Genomic DNA, 15464 nt, shown 5'->3' with positions numbered 1-15464 from the left:
CGCTAAAATGCAGTTTTCTTGTAGTGAATCAGCATCAGACCCAAATATTAAAATGCATTTTCTCCCTCTTTATAAACTTCCTGAAGACAAATCTTATATGAAAACTGTAAGGAATTTCGTAAGCTTTCCAAAAAGTCAAGAATCGATTTAATCGGAATCACGAGTAAAAAGTTATGCCTCTTTTTCTAGCAGCTTCTCCAAAATTACAAAAATTAGAATTTGAGATTGATGAACATAAGTTCCATCTCTCTTTCTCTTGCTTCCATAATCCACCAACCCTTCTTGCTTTTCATCCAACTACGAAAATCACCCGACTTTAATCCAACTATACATCAAGACATACTATCTACCGCATTAATCCATCAACTTGTCATTCCCTTTGGAAAGATCCTCATTCACAATTATCTTTAATTTACCGTTCATAATCTACACACATCTCCAACTCGACCGATAATAATTATGAGTCCATACTCTCGCCGGTTCGCAACAACATCACTTCGACAACATTTTCACTCTTGCAATCAACATCACCTTGAACCAACTTCTACATACCAACAACACGTCCGGGAGCAAGCTTCTCCCCCGCTTATTCCAAACCAACTCCTCCAGACAACGACTAGGAACTAACAAACAAGTACCGACAGTGTTTCACACACATGTCAAGTACTATGAGACAAACAACATTAGACAACATTGGCCGGACAGACCAACCTGCTCTGATACCACTAATGGAACACCCTTCTAAATCCCACGAATATTCACATAATATTAAAAATTTAAATCAGAGTAATTCATAAAAAGGGTGCAACATTTCTTCATAAAACTTCTTAATAAAAACATCCTGCTCCGTAACACGGGTTCTCAAAATGTATACTTCAACATCTCAGAGAAATAATTTATTCAAAAACATCTTTATTAAAATACTTCAATTTTAGGTAAAGATAAAAGAAAGGATAAAAGATAAAAGAAAGGATTTTTAGGTTTTTTATTATTGTGCTCGCCAAGATATCGTATCTTGTGCCTACGTATTCCCTCGTGCAATAGGAAATTCAGAGCAATCGTAGTTTAGGCTATAAAGAACCACAAAAGTGTGTTGGTTGTTTTTAGCGAGAGATACTCGATCGCATTCAAATGGAGACAATGCTACGAGCACATGGATAAGAGATTTTTGCATCACTACAAGAATGGATAGCTAAATCAAGACTAAAACAAGATTTTGGCCATCATCACATTCGAGTGGAAAACATTTTATCTTCACATATGGAAGTATGTTTGCATATGAAATTGACTAAATGTCTCGTTTATGAAAAGATGTTTTAAAATGAAAAGCCAAAGACGGCCAAAGATTTAAAGGAGTTTGGGGTTGTTTTTAAGGAGCGATGTATGAATCGCTCTTTGTGAAAAGGTTTTTTGAAGTCGCACAAGAGCGAGAAACAAGTTTGATGGGTTAAATTGATTTTAAAAGGATGTTTAGTGAACATTTTGAGCATAGGTGTACTCCTAGAGCGTTGTTCACCCAAGATATTTGAAAGGATGTGCTTCCAATCATCACTTGTTATCCAAGTTGGTAAAAAAATATTTGTGGACTCTTAGTGAAGGTTTGACCGTTTGAGCATAGGATTTCTCCTAGCGCGTCTTTACCCAAAGTATTCAAAAGGAAGCGATTCCAATTTTCACTTGTTGTCCTTGTTTAATTAATGTGTTTTAATCCAAAAGATCAAGGTATTCAAGAGGTGTGCTCCAATTGTCACTCGATCTTTTGATTTGGTTAAGAAAAAAGTTTTTGTATTAATAACTTGACGTTGGATCAAGAGTTAGAGATTATTTCGAAAGTTCTCTTTGAATTAAAAAAGAAAAATGTTGATGAGAACTGTTGGAACAGCATGAGGAGTCAGAGGAAATTCAGCATGATGAAGGTTTATAACCTCTTGATTGAGGATGATAATAGAGTTGATTGGTATCACATGATAACTCACAACTTTGCAAGGCCTAGAGCAAAAGTGGTCCTTTGGCTTGTCTGTCAGAACCGTTTACTAACTAAAGCTAGGATGAAGAATATGGGCATGTTGCAGAATACCATTTGCGATTTGCGTAAAGAGGACAATGAAGATCTTGATCACCTTATGTTCAAGTGTAAGGGTACCTTCAATATTTGGCAAGAGATTTTCAAGTGGATGGATATGAAGATGGAGAACAATTTTGATTTGGCTTGGATCAAAAGGAAATCAAAAGGGAAAGGTTGGCCTAATGCTCTTTTAAAAGTTGCTGAAACCGAAGCATTCTATGGCATTTGGATGTTGATGAGGACATGGAGATACAAGACATAAATGAAGTAATCCAAAGCTTGGGAGGACCTATGACAAGGGCACGTGCAAGGAGAGTCAATGGTGCTCCAATACAATTTATGAGCAAACCAACGGGAGAAAAGGATCAATTGAAAGGAAATGAGCCAAGACTTGTCATTTTGATCCAAGCTAATGAAGAGGGCATGTCATGTGGGTTTGTTGCCCCATTTTGATGTTTTTAATCAATTATGTTGTAATAAAATGTGTTATGGCCCAACTTTTGAAATTTTGGCCCAAAACACTTGTTTTTTTTTTGTTTTTTTTTGTGTTTTTAAATATTCTAAAGCTCATAAAGCTTAGAATTTTTGTGGTCTATATATTTATAAGTAAATAATGGGCTCAAGAAATCAATAGGTCAAGATTTTAAGGAAGGAGAAATAGAAAGGTGAGATTCATTAATCAAAGTGGCTATAAATTGCTATTATTCATCAAGGCAATTAATATCCACTTTCTCCACTAACTTTAAGTGTGTGACCTTTCTTTTTCAAACCATTATTGACTAGTTAGTGGGCTGAAGTTGTAGAATTTCTTGAGTTAATATTGTAAGCTACCTTTTACCTATAAATAGGGAGCTAAATATGAATGAAAGATAAGTTGAATTTTGTTAAACACTTTGTGTGATTTTGAGAGCTTTGCTCCTTTGGTTCTGGATTGGACCAAGTTTTTGATCTTATCAAGAAACCAAGTTTCTTGTGGTGATCTTCACTTAAGGCTTATCATCCTTTCTAGATCATAGAAAGAGTGTGGCGCCCCATTTCTATCCCTTTCCATCAATTTCTTTCTAAAACTTTCGTTGCTTCAATTCTGCCCAAAAGCAAATATTACTTATAATTTCGTTTTTTTTCATTTCTATATTATCATCATAAATCACAAGTTCCATAACTATAACAAAGTATGACAAAAATGGCTGTTTTACAAATCGGTTAGCCATCAAGTGGTATTAGAGCACGGTTCGTATAGGACCATTTCTTTTTGTAAATTTCAATATTGTTCTTATTATATTGTATTGAATCATATATATAAAAAAACAAAAAAAAAAAGTCGAAAAAAAAAAACAAAAAAAGAAGTACTCTAGTCTTATTTGAGCTTGTGATTATTCTTATAGTTTTATTTGCTGCCACATTCTACTTTTTCTTGTTTTTTTTCCTTTGTCTAAATTTCTCCCTTATTTCCTTGTTTTTTTTCATTTCCTTTATTTCCAGCCTTTTAAGTATTTATCATTTGAAATTTGTTTTCTTGTGTGATTGAATTTGGTTTCTTTAAAGAACTAAAAAGAGCAATTGAGTGGAAAAGGCAAGAGTGTTCATTTGAAAAAAAGCCAAATTTGAGTGTAACCACGTAAGGATTATTGTTGTTATTATTTTGTGATTAACCATGTCAGGTGGTGATGGTAGCCCTCGTCAAATAGAAGCTAATAGACTATTATTGGAAGCTCTCACAGCTAAAATGAGAGAGATGATGATAGAACAAACGAAGGCAATTCATGCGAGGATTGATCAATTAGAAAACCAACAAAATAATACTGATGAGAAGGAAAGAGCAAGGAGAAGGAGGATGGGTAGGCCTAGAGAGGAAAGATTGAGTGGTATAAAAATTAAAGTTCCAACCTTTCAAGGGAAAAATGATCCAGAGGCTTATTTAGAGTGGGAAACAAAAATCGAACAAATTTTTGCTTGTAACACTTATAGTAATGTTCAAAAAGTGCAGGTTGCTGCCCTTGAATTTACAGAATATGCCTTGGTGTGGTGGGATCAAACTGTCAAAGACAAGAGAAGATATGATGAACCAGCCATTGACACTTGGGAGGAGATGAAAAGAATTATGAGAAGAAGATTTGTTCCTTCCTATTACCATAGGGACTTGCCTAATAAATTACAACGGCTCACTCAAGGTTCTAAAAGTGTTGATGAATATTACAAAGAGATGGAGGTTGCAAAGATAAGAGCAAATGTGGAGGAAGATAACGAAGCAACAATGGCAAGATTTCTTCATGGCCTAAATCGTGACATAAGTGACATAGTGGAGCTGCATCATTATGTGGAAGTAGATGATTTGGTGCATCAAGCTATCAAGGTAGAACAACAGCTCAAGAGAAAGGGTCTAGGAAGGAGAAGCACAACTACTTTCAATTCTCAAAGTTGGAAGGACAAAACAAAGAAGGACGGTGCTTCATCATCCAAGGAAGCCACAGTTGAAAACAAAGGTAAAACTATTACCCCTGCTTCAAGTGTTTCAACTAACAAAAACATTAAGTGTTTCAAGTGTCAAGGCCAAGGATACATTGCATCTCAATGTCCAACAAAGAGAACAATGCTTATGGAAGAAAATGAAGAAATTGTTGAAGAGGAGGATGATGATTATGAAGAGGAGTTTGAAGAAGATGAAGAAGAAATACCTAATGGAGATTTACTCATGGTGAGAAGATTGTTAGGAAGTCAAATCAAAGAGGCGGATACAAGTCAAAGAGAAAACCTTTTTCATACAAGATGCCTTGTGCAAGGAAAGGTTTGTTCTTTAATTATTGATGGAGGAAGCTGTACAAATGTTGCTAGCACCCGTTTGGTTTCTAAACTAAATTTGGAAACAAAACCTCACCCAAATCCTTACAAACTCCAATGGCTTAATGAAAGTGTAGAAATGCTTGTTAATAAACAAGTTGAGGTCTGTTTTAAAATTGGAAAATATGAGGATGTAGTGTTATGTGATGTAGTACCGATGGAAGCTAGTCATTTGTTATTAGGTAGGCCTTGGCAATTTGATAGAAAAGCCAATCATGATGGGTACTCCAATAAGTACTCTTTTATGTATCATGGTCAAAAGATCAATCTTGTACCATTAAATCCTTGTGAGGTGAGAGAAGATCAAAAGAAAATGAGAGAAAAAAATGATCAAGAAAGAAAAGAAAAAGAAAAAGAAAAGAATGAAAAAGAAGAAAAGAATGAACAAGAAAAAGAAAAGAATGAAAAGAAAAAGAATGATAAAAAAGAAAAGAAACAAAGTTTAATTGCAAAAAAAAGAGATGTGAAGAAAGCAATTGTGTCACGCCAGCCCTTATACTTGCTCTTTTGCAAGGAGGTGCCTTTACTAACCACTGTTTCTAATGAAAACAAATTGCCAAGTTGTGTTGAGTCTCTTTTGCAGGAGTTTAAAGAATTGTTTCCAAAAGAGGTGCCAAGTGGATTACCACCCATAAGAGGAATTGAACATCATATTGCTCTCAATCCAGGAGCATCTTTGCCTAATAGGCCAGCATATAGAAGCAATCCACAACAAACTCATGAGATACAAAGACAAGTTGCTGAATTGATAAGTAAAGGATGGGTAAGAGAAAGTTTAAGTCCTTGTGTTGTCCCTGTTATTCTAGTCCCTAAAAAGGATGGTAGTTGGAGGATGTGCACTGACTGCAGGGCCATTAATAATATTACCATCAAATATAGGCATCCCATTCCTAGACTAGATGATTTGCTTGATGAATTGTTTGGTGCATGCTTATTTTCTAAAATTGATTTGAAAAGTGGATATCACCAAATTAGAATAAGGGAAGGGGATGAATGGAAAATTGTTTTTAAAATAAAATTTGGTTTGTATGAGTGGATGGTTATGCCTTTTGGGTTAACTAATGCACCTAGTACTTTCATGTGACTAATGAACCATGTGTTGAGGGAATTTTTGGGTAAGTTTGTTGTTGTGTATTTTGATGATATTTTGATTTATAGCAAGAACTTAGATGATCATTGCATTCATTTAAGGGCTGTTTTGAAAGTGCTAAGACAAGAGAACTTGTATGCCAACCTAGAAAAATGTGTTTTTTGCACCGATCATGTGATTTTCTTAGGTTTTATTGTGAGCTCTAAAGGGGTACATGTTGACGAGGAAAAGGTGAAAGCCATTCGAGAGTGGCCTCCTCCCAAAAATGTAAGTGAGGTAAGAAGCTTCCATGGTTTGGCTAGTTTTTATAGGAGGTTTGTGAAGGACCTTAGTACCTTGGCAGCACCTCTCAATGAAATTGTTAAAAAGGATGTTGGTTTTAAATGGGGTGAAAAACAAGAGCAAGCATTTGCTGCCCTAAAAGAAAAGCTCACCCAAGCCCCTATTCTTGCCTTGCCTAATTTTTCTAAATCTTTTGAAATTGAATGTGATGCATCTAATGTGGGAATTGGAGCTGTTTTGTTGCAGGAAGGTCATCCAATTGCTTATTTTAGTGAAAAGCTAAAGGGAGCTGCCCTCAATTATTCTACTTATGATAAGGAATTGTATTCCTTGGTGAGAGCTCTACAAACTTGGCAACATTACTTGCTGCCCAAAGAATTTGTCATTCATAGTGATCATGAATCCTTGAAACATTTAAAGGGACAAGGTAAGTTGAATAAGAGACATGCCAAGTGGGTTGAGTTTCTTGAACAATTTCCCTATGTAATCAAGCATAAGAAAGGTAAATCAAATGTTGTGGCAGATGCACTCTCCAGAAGACATGTCTTGATTTCTACTCTTGAAACTAAAGTGTTCGGTCTTGAGCATGTTAAGGATTTGTATGGAAGTGATTCTGAATTTTCTTCTAAATTTTTCTCTTGTGAGCATGCTGCCCAAAATGGATACTTTAGGCACAATGGCTATTTATTTAAAGAAAAAAAGACTATGTGTGCCCAAAGGATCCATTAGAGAATTACTTGTGAGGGAAGCACGTGAGGGTGGATTAATGGGGCATTTTGGGGTTTTTAAGACTTTAGATTTGTTGCAAGAACATTTTTATTGGCCTCACATGAAAGTTGATGTACAAAAGTTTTGTGAAAAATGTATTGTTTGTAAAAAGGCAAAATCTAAGGTAATGCCTCATGGACTTTACACTCCTTTGCCTACCCCTGAATTTCCTTGGATTGACATCTCTATGGACTTTGTTTCAGGGCTTCCCAGAACAAAGAATGGAAAAGATTCTATTTTTGTGGTTGTTGACAGGTTTTCAAAGATGGCACATTTTATACCTTGTAGGAAAGTAGATGATGCTTGTCATGTTGCTGATCTCTTCTTCAAAGAAGTGGTACGCCTTCATGGGCTGCCAAGGAGCATTGTTTCAGATAGGGACACTAAGTTCCTAAGTCACTTTTGGAGGACTTTGTGGGGTAAAGTGGGTACTAAATTACTTTTTTCCACAACTTGTCATCCTCAAACGGATGGACAAACAGAAGTAGTCAATAGAACTCTTTCTACTCTTCTTAGGGGCGTTCTTAAAAAGAATTTAAAAATGTGGGAAGAATGGTTGCATCATGTGGAGTTTGCTTATAATAGGGCTGTTCATAGTACTACAAAGTTTTCACCTTTTGAAATTGTGTATGGCTTTAATCCATTAACACCTCTTGATTTATTGCCATTGCCTAACACTTCCCTTTTGAAACATAAGGATGGAAAAGCTAAGGCTGACTTTGTAAAGAAATTACATGAACAAGTTAGAATACAAATTGAAAAGAAAAATGAAAGATATGCTAAATATGCAAATAAGGGAAGAAAGAAAGTGGTGTTCGAACCTGGAGACTGGGTTTGGGTTCATATGAGGAAGGAAAGGTTTCCATTGCAAAGAAAGTCCAAATTACAGCCAAGGGGAGATGGGCCATTTCAAGTGCTTTCCAAGATAAATGATAATGCCTACAAGATAGAACTTCCAGGTGAGTATGGTGTTAGTGCCACTTTCAATGTTTCTGATTTATCTCCTTTTGATGTAGGTGATCGTGAACTCAATTCGAGGTCGAATTCTCTTCAAGAGGGAGGGGATGATGAGGACATGGAGATACAAGACATAAATGAAGTAATCCAAAGCTTGGGAGGACCTATGACAAGGGCACGTGCAAGGAGAGTCAATGGTGCTCTAATACAATTTATGAACAAACCAACGGAAGAAAGGGATCAATTGAAAGGAAATGAGCCAAGACTTGTCATTTTGATCCAAGCTAATGAAGAGGGCATGTCATGTGGGCTTGTTGCCCTATTTTGATGTTTTTAATCAATTATGTTGTAATAAAATGTGTTATGGCCCAACTTTTGAAATTTTGGCCCAAAACACTTGTTTTTTTTATTTTTTTGTGTGTTTTTAAATATTCTAAAGCTCATAAAGCTTAGAATTTTCGTGGTCTATATATTTATAAGTAAATAATGGGCTCAAGAAATCAATAGGTCAAGATTTTAAGGAAGGAGAAATAGAAAGGTGAGATTCATTAATCAAAGTGGCTATAAATTGCTATTATTCATTAAGGCAATTAATATCCACTTTCTCCACTACCTTTAAGTGTGTGACCTTTCTTTTTCAAACCATTATTGACTACTTAGTGGGCTGAAGTTGTAGAATTTCTTGAGTTAATATTGTAAGCTACCTTTTACCTATAAATAGGGAGCTAAATATGAATGAAAGATAAGTTGAATTTTGTTAAACACTTTGTGTGATTTTGAGAGCTTTGCTCCTTTGGTTCTGGATTGGACCAAGTTTTTGATCTTATCTTGTGGTGATCTTCACTTAAAGCTTATCATCCTTTCTAAATCATAGAAAGAGTGTGGCGCCCCATTTCTATCCCTTTCCATCAATTTCTTTCTAAAACTTTCGTTGTTTCAATTCTGCCCAAACGCAAATATTACTTATAATTTCGTTTTTTTTTCATTTCTATATTATCATCATAAATCACAAGTTCCATAATTATAACAAAGTATGAGAAAAATGGCTGCTTTACAAATCGGTTAGCCATTAGATGTATAGAAATTCTATGATTTTTGGTAATAAAGGGTCCTATAGGGATACTTAATGTGTCATTAGAAATATAATTGATTCTTTAGTCTATAGAGGGTGGATGAAACCCAAGTATAGAAACCACATTGTTAATATTCTCATGTAAATAAGGTCAATTTATATGGCTTCATAGCCTTGCTTTGTAATAGCTTTTGAAATGAATAAAATCTTTTATTTCAAAAAAAAAAATGTTGATGAGGGCCGTCAATAAAAATGTATGCTTTTATAGGATTCAAAAATTAAATTGAGTTAAAATTCGAAATCGCCACGCAAGAAAAAAAATAAATACAAAAACACTACATAATACTAATATATTTTAAAATAAAATCTAAAGCAAATACCAATTAAAATGATTATTTTCTTTATTTCACATTATCCATCATATATTCCATATTTTTTAATTTAAATGTGAGGACAATAACATAATTAAAAAAAAAAAAAACATGATTAAAAGAAAAGAAAGTGGAATGCATCGTACAGTTTCCTATCAAATTCTCTCTTACTCTTTCCTATTCTAATCTAAAAAAAAATAACCATATAAATTAAGATATAACTAGTATACTATGTAGTAAAAAACAAAACCAAACTAATATTAATCAACTAAAGAAAAATTTTGAAATAGAAAGAAGCAGCATACCAAAGTTATCTCTCAGATTCACACACAGTGAAAAAACAGAAGCGGAAAGAATGAGAAGCACATTCTCAAATCAAAACCAACTCTTATTCTCTCTTTTAATTTTCTCAAAACAAAACATCTTGTGACAAAATAAAGGCTTAGTAAAACAAGTTTGAATCTCTTGAGAACAAACAAACAAACGAATACACACACATCAAACTTTATTCAAATTTAACAAGAACAAACCATATAAACTAAAGATTTGTAAAGAGAAATGGAGTTACTAAATGCCGACGATAATGACAATGTGAAGGGTGGCCAGAGCTTACAGAGGCGCGACAAGGATTAGGTGGTCGATATCGGATCTACTCTCGTTGTAAGTTATGGTTTAAGGTGGTGAAGGTGGCGTCGGAAATGGAAAGTGAAGTTATCTTTCACAATTTAGCAAAAGCAATGAAGCACCAAAATATGGTAAAAAAAATTTCTAAACAAAAACGTCAACTAAACTCAAAAGAAGTCGTACAGAAAAAGAAAACCCAACAACCATAAATAGTCCAAATCTCTTCCCACTCCACCAAACACCAGCATCTCAAATCTCCTTCATTCCCAAAAACAATGGCACTATCAGAAAGTGTGATGAAAAAAGTGCTTCTTTCATACACATACGTATCAATATGGATTTTCCTAAGCTTCTCAGTGATTATCTACAACAAATACATCCTAGATCAAAAAATGTACAACTGGCCATTCCCAATATCACTAACAATGATTCACATGGCTTTTTGTTCCTCCTTTGCTTACATCCTCGTCAAAATCTTCAAACTTGTCGAACCAATTTCAATGTCTTTCGACATTTACCTTAAATCGGTTGTCCCAATCGGTGCACTCTATTCTCTCTCCCTTTGGTTCTCAAACTCCGCATACATTTACCTCTCAGTTTCATTCATTCAAATGCTTAAAGCACTTATGCCCGTTGCGGTTTACTCCATCAGTGTTTCATTTAAAAAAGAGTCTTTCAAAAAAGACACCATGATCAACATGGTGTCTATTTCGCTTGGCGTCGCTGTAGCTGCCTATGGCGAAGCCAAGTTTGATGTCTTTGGAGTTACACTACAGCTTATGGCTGTAGCGTTTGAAGCCACTCGATTGGTTTTAATTCAGATTCTTTTGAACTCTAAAGGGATAAAATTGAATCCTATAACATCACTTTACTACATTGCTCCTTGTTGTTTGGTTTTTCTGTCACTTCCTTGGTTTTTCATGGAGTATCCATTATTGAGGGATAAGTCAAGTTTGGAATTAGATTTATGGGTTTTTGGTAGTAATTCTTTGTGTGCTTTTGCTTTGAACCTTGCTGTGTTTTTGCTAGTTGGGAAGACTTCAGCTTTGACTATGAATGTTGTTGGTGTTGTGAAGGATTGGTTGCTTATTGCTTTTTCTTGGTCGGTGATTAAGGATACTGTTACACCCCTTAATTTGATTGGTTATGGACTTGCCTTTCTGGGTGTTGCTTATTATAATCATTGTAAGTTGAAGGCTCTTAAGACTTCTGAGGCTCAGAAAAGGGTTCAGCATGAAGATGATACTGAAGCTGGGAAATTGTTGGAAGAGAGAGATGGGAAACAAGATGAAGAAAATTCAAGGAATAATGAGAATTGATGTAATTTTTGGATACAGAAATTACTATTCTTATTTGCATTAATATGTATTTTACCAAACACATTGAATCTTCAAACCATACTATGGATGGTGAGCAGAATGGATGGTTGTTAATTTCGTTAACAGTGTTTTTTTTAAGTTCGTCTTATTGTAGATTTAAAAACCACGGCAACATTGGATTGAGATGTGGTATTCATATAAAAACGCAGATTCAAGCGCATGCTAAGAGCACTCAAATTAATGTGTTCTGGAAGCTACGGCAATAAAACCTGTAACCGCAAATAATTACAGTTTCGAAATGGTTGGCCAATAGTGACTCGGCTAATCTCACCTCATTTATATTAGTTTGTATTTTATTATTTAATTTTGATAATTTAAAATATTAGTTATATGATTGATAGTTTTAATAATTTTAATTTTTAATTTATTATTTTAAATAATTGAAATGTATAGTTGAGATTGCGTATTTTTTATTTGTAATCAAGTTTAATGACGAGGAAACATACTATTTCTATATTTAAAAAAAAAAGGGGTGATTACATTATACATACTATTTCTATATTTAAAAAAAAAGGTGATTACATTATAGAGACTGGATCTGCTGCATATATTGAAGTGTTGGTTTAAAGCTTGAATGTTCTTTCTAATGACATCAAAGATCACCATCCCTAAATTACAAGAAAATTTCTTTAGCCACCTCCCTATGGGGTCACCCCCAGCGAAAATCCCAAAATACCCCTGCTTCGGAAATGAACTTCCGAAGCGCTTTTTTTTTAAAAAAATTTCCACAATTTGGAAGTGCATCTCCGAAAACACCTCATGGGGGTGTCTTCGGAGATGAACTTCCGAAAACACCTCATGGGGGGTGAATTCGGAAATGAACTTTCGAATTATGCAGAAGAGAGTGTTTTTTTTTTCTTAAACAGTCTCGCATTTTAATTAAACGTAAACGCCAAATAAAATAAGCAACAGATAAACTGAAAATACTAATATGATAAATCCGATGAAAATAATATATACAAACCGAAAATAATAATAATACTGTACGAAAGATACAATCCGAAATCAAAAAATAAATAAACCCGACCACTACTGGGTGTGCCTAACCCTCTCACCCTGGGCCCTCCTCTGCCGCCTGTACCCCGCCGCACGGCCCGCATCAGTGACGATCATCTCCATCACGGCGACTGCCTCTGGACCGCCCTGATCAATGATACCTCGATCCAACGCGTCCCGCCCAAGCATCTCTATCCGCTGGCAGATCGGCATGAGATCAATGGCGTGGTCATCCTCGGCCTGCTGGTTCTCCAGGATCTCCTCGTATGCTGGCCTAGGAGCGCCGGGAACGTCGGGTCTCAGCAGAGGATGGGACACCCGGTAGAACCATGTGACGTACCCTCCTCACTGTGCCAGTCCTGTGTGACCCGAGTGAGACGGTACTCCTGCGGTACCACATGATGCTGCCAGTCCTCCCATATGGCAGTGAGCTGCACTCGGGTCACTATGTCGGGTGTAACATCCCGAAAATTCTTATTTAATTAATTTAATCAAGTTTTAAATTAATTATGGGGAATTAACATTTTGTTGAATTATGTGGAAAAATAATGAAATGTTAAGTCATCGGGCCATGCATTAGTAAAGTGGAGGTGTAATTGTGTAAGAGCCCATTTCTAATTTTATGTTTTTCATAAAATAAAGGAAAACAAGAAGAGAAGGGAAAAATTAGAACGTGAAAACCAGAAGCTGTGAGAAGAGGAACTGAAGAGCGTGAAGGAGAGCCAAAGAGGAAGAGGAACCAATTCAAGAATTTGGCTAAGGTAAGGGGGGATTCTTCTCATTAACCTCTATTATGGGTTGTATGAATGATTCGATGGAATTTGTATGTTAGGATTTCGAATTGGATTATATGTCGGGTTTGGGGTTTTGGGGTTTATAGAACTTTGATTCAATTTAGGTTGTGAATGATGATTGGTGTTGAATAATGATGTTAAACATGATTAGAAGTATGTGTAAACGTGCAATTTATGTTGTATGTGTGGTTTATTTTTCTGAAATTCGTACTGGTATGATTTGAGAGCATTTGGGAGGTATAGAATGCTGTTTTCTGCAGGTTGGGGTTTCTGAAATCGCCGGTTCGCGCCGCGTGCACAGGGTTGGCGCCGCGAACAGGTAGGCAGAATGCCAGGATGTTGTGATACGCACAGGTCGCGCCGCGTACCTGTGTTGGCGCCGCGAAGGCGTAACTTTTTCTCGTTTCGCACCGCGTATAGGTGCTTGCGCCGCAAACAGCTTGGCAGAGAGCCAAGGATTTTCAGAACGCTCAGTTCGCGCCGCGAACCAAGCTTGGCGTCGCGTGCTGTGCTGTTTGGGATTTTTGTTAAAGTTTAACGATGTATAACTTTTTAACTGTTAGTCTGTCTGATGTGCCGTTTCGAACATAGTGAGGCTAATTCAGTGATTTATGCAATAAAATAGTGTTTGAGTTGTGACTCGAATTTAATTTAAACACTTGACTTAATTGGTTGTGGTGGTTTATATTGTTATTACATCGGTTGATGATTATGATTGTTCAGTTGTTTGGTGTTGATGATTAGCATGCGGTATGTGATGCATGCATTTCATAATCATGTTGTGGGTTGTATCCCTTATGGTGGTGGGACAGCGGTAGCTAATTCCCATTGTGTGGAATTGGTGAGAGAAGTAGCCGAATCTTTATGGTGGTGGATCGGTGAGATGGGTTATCCCATGTTTGGTACCACATGCATTTAGTTGCATTGCATTAGGTTGTTGTGTATAATTGTAACATGAATGGAAGTTGTCCAATGTTATAATTTGTGTGTATTTTAGTATGAATGACTGTAATTGACGAATGTTGCTATATTATCTGAACATAATTGATTTGGGTGAATAATGTATGGATGAAGTTGTATTGTTTATATACCTATAACATTTGTTAATGCGAATGAAACTCACCCTTACTGTTGTTATTTTTCAGATTGAGGAGTAGCTTGTGTACTTGGTGAGGATTAGCCCGTCAAGTAGTTCGTTAGAGTCAGTTGGGTCTGTGTCATGCTCTGGTCGTGTAACACCGGGAACGTTATTTTAGAATTGGCTGATAGACTTCTGTTTTGTTTATGGTTTATGGTTGAATTATGAGTCTTCGACTCCAGATGTTTGATTATTCAGTTGTTAAGAATATTCCGCTGTGTTAACATGCTACCTGAATAATTTTTGGTTTATCGTTCCTTTATGGCATGACATGAATATTGTTTATTTTGTTGGCGTTGTAATACTCTTCTTCATGTTTTACTCTGATTTTAATGTTAATTTTTCCGCGGGGTTTAGAAGAGTGTTACAATAGTGGTATCAGAGCATAGTCGGTCGTTTGAGTCAGAGTCTTAGTGTCGGTTAATCCTTCGTATACGATTAGTGTAAAGTTGACACTATCGATACTTCTTGTTCTAATGAATATTGTCTGATATTTAGCAGAACAATGGCCGGAAGAGGAGGAAGAAATAACGACGCGATTGCTGAGGCTCTGGGCATGATTGCTGGTGTATTAGGAGGGAATTCCAATGGAGCTGGTATTGGTGCTGACAGGCAGCTGAACAGTTTTCAGAGGAGCAATCCTCCGTTGTTCAAGGGCACACACGATCCCGAAGGAGCTCAGAGGTGGCTGAAGGAAATCGAAAGGATCTTCAGAGTGATCGATTGTGCTGAAAATCTGAAGGTGAGGTATGGGACTCACATGCTGTCTGAAGAAGCTGATGATTGGTGGATGGCTAGTAGAGATGAACTTGAATCTGCAGGTGTAGCGATCACTTGGGCTGTATTCAGGCGAGAATTCCTGAGGAGGTACTTTCCTGAGGATGTTCGGGGCAGGAAAGAAGTTGAGTTTTTGGAGCTGACACAAGGTAACATGACGGTGCCGGAGTATGCTTCAAAGTTTGTTGAGTTGGCCAAGTACTATGTCCACTATAACAATGATGAAGCGGGCGAATTTTCGAAATGTGTTAAGTTCGAGAATGGTCTCCGTGATGAAATTAAGCAGGGAATCAGGTACCAGAGGATTCGTCGG

General features: G+C 36.2%; 1 protein-coding gene across 1 annotated transcript; it reads left to right on the top strand.

The window, feature by feature from the left end:
* Window positions 1-10290: 10290 nt before the first annotated feature.
* LOC131599206 (probable sugar phosphate/phosphate translocator At4g32390) lies at window positions 10291-11775 on the top strand. The gene has a single exon (XM_058871651.1). The coding sequence runs from the start codon at window positions 10343-10345 to the stop codon at window positions 11384-11386; it is 1044 nt and encodes a 347-aa protein (XP_058727634.1). The 5' UTR covers window positions 10291-10342; the 3' UTR covers window positions 11387-11775.
* The last annotated feature ends 3689 nt before the right edge of the window (window positions 11776-15464 follow it).

This window comes from Vicia villosa, linkage group LG4 (genome assembly GCF_029867415.1).
Source record: "Vicia villosa cultivar HV-30 ecotype Madison, WI linkage group LG4, Vvil1.0, whole genome shotgun sequence".
NCBI classification, from domain to species: Eukaryota; Viridiplantae; Streptophyta; class Magnoliopsida; order Fabales; family Fabaceae; genus Vicia; species Vicia villosa.
Note: the sequence above shows the minus strand (reverse complement) of the source record. Positions and strands in the feature narration are given on the sequence as shown.

Excerpts from the sequence above, each read along its gene's own strand:
- LOC131599206 (XM_058871651.1), top strand. The coding sequence starts at position 10,343 with ATGGCACTATCAGAAAGTGTGATGAAAAAAGTGCTTCTTTCATACACA.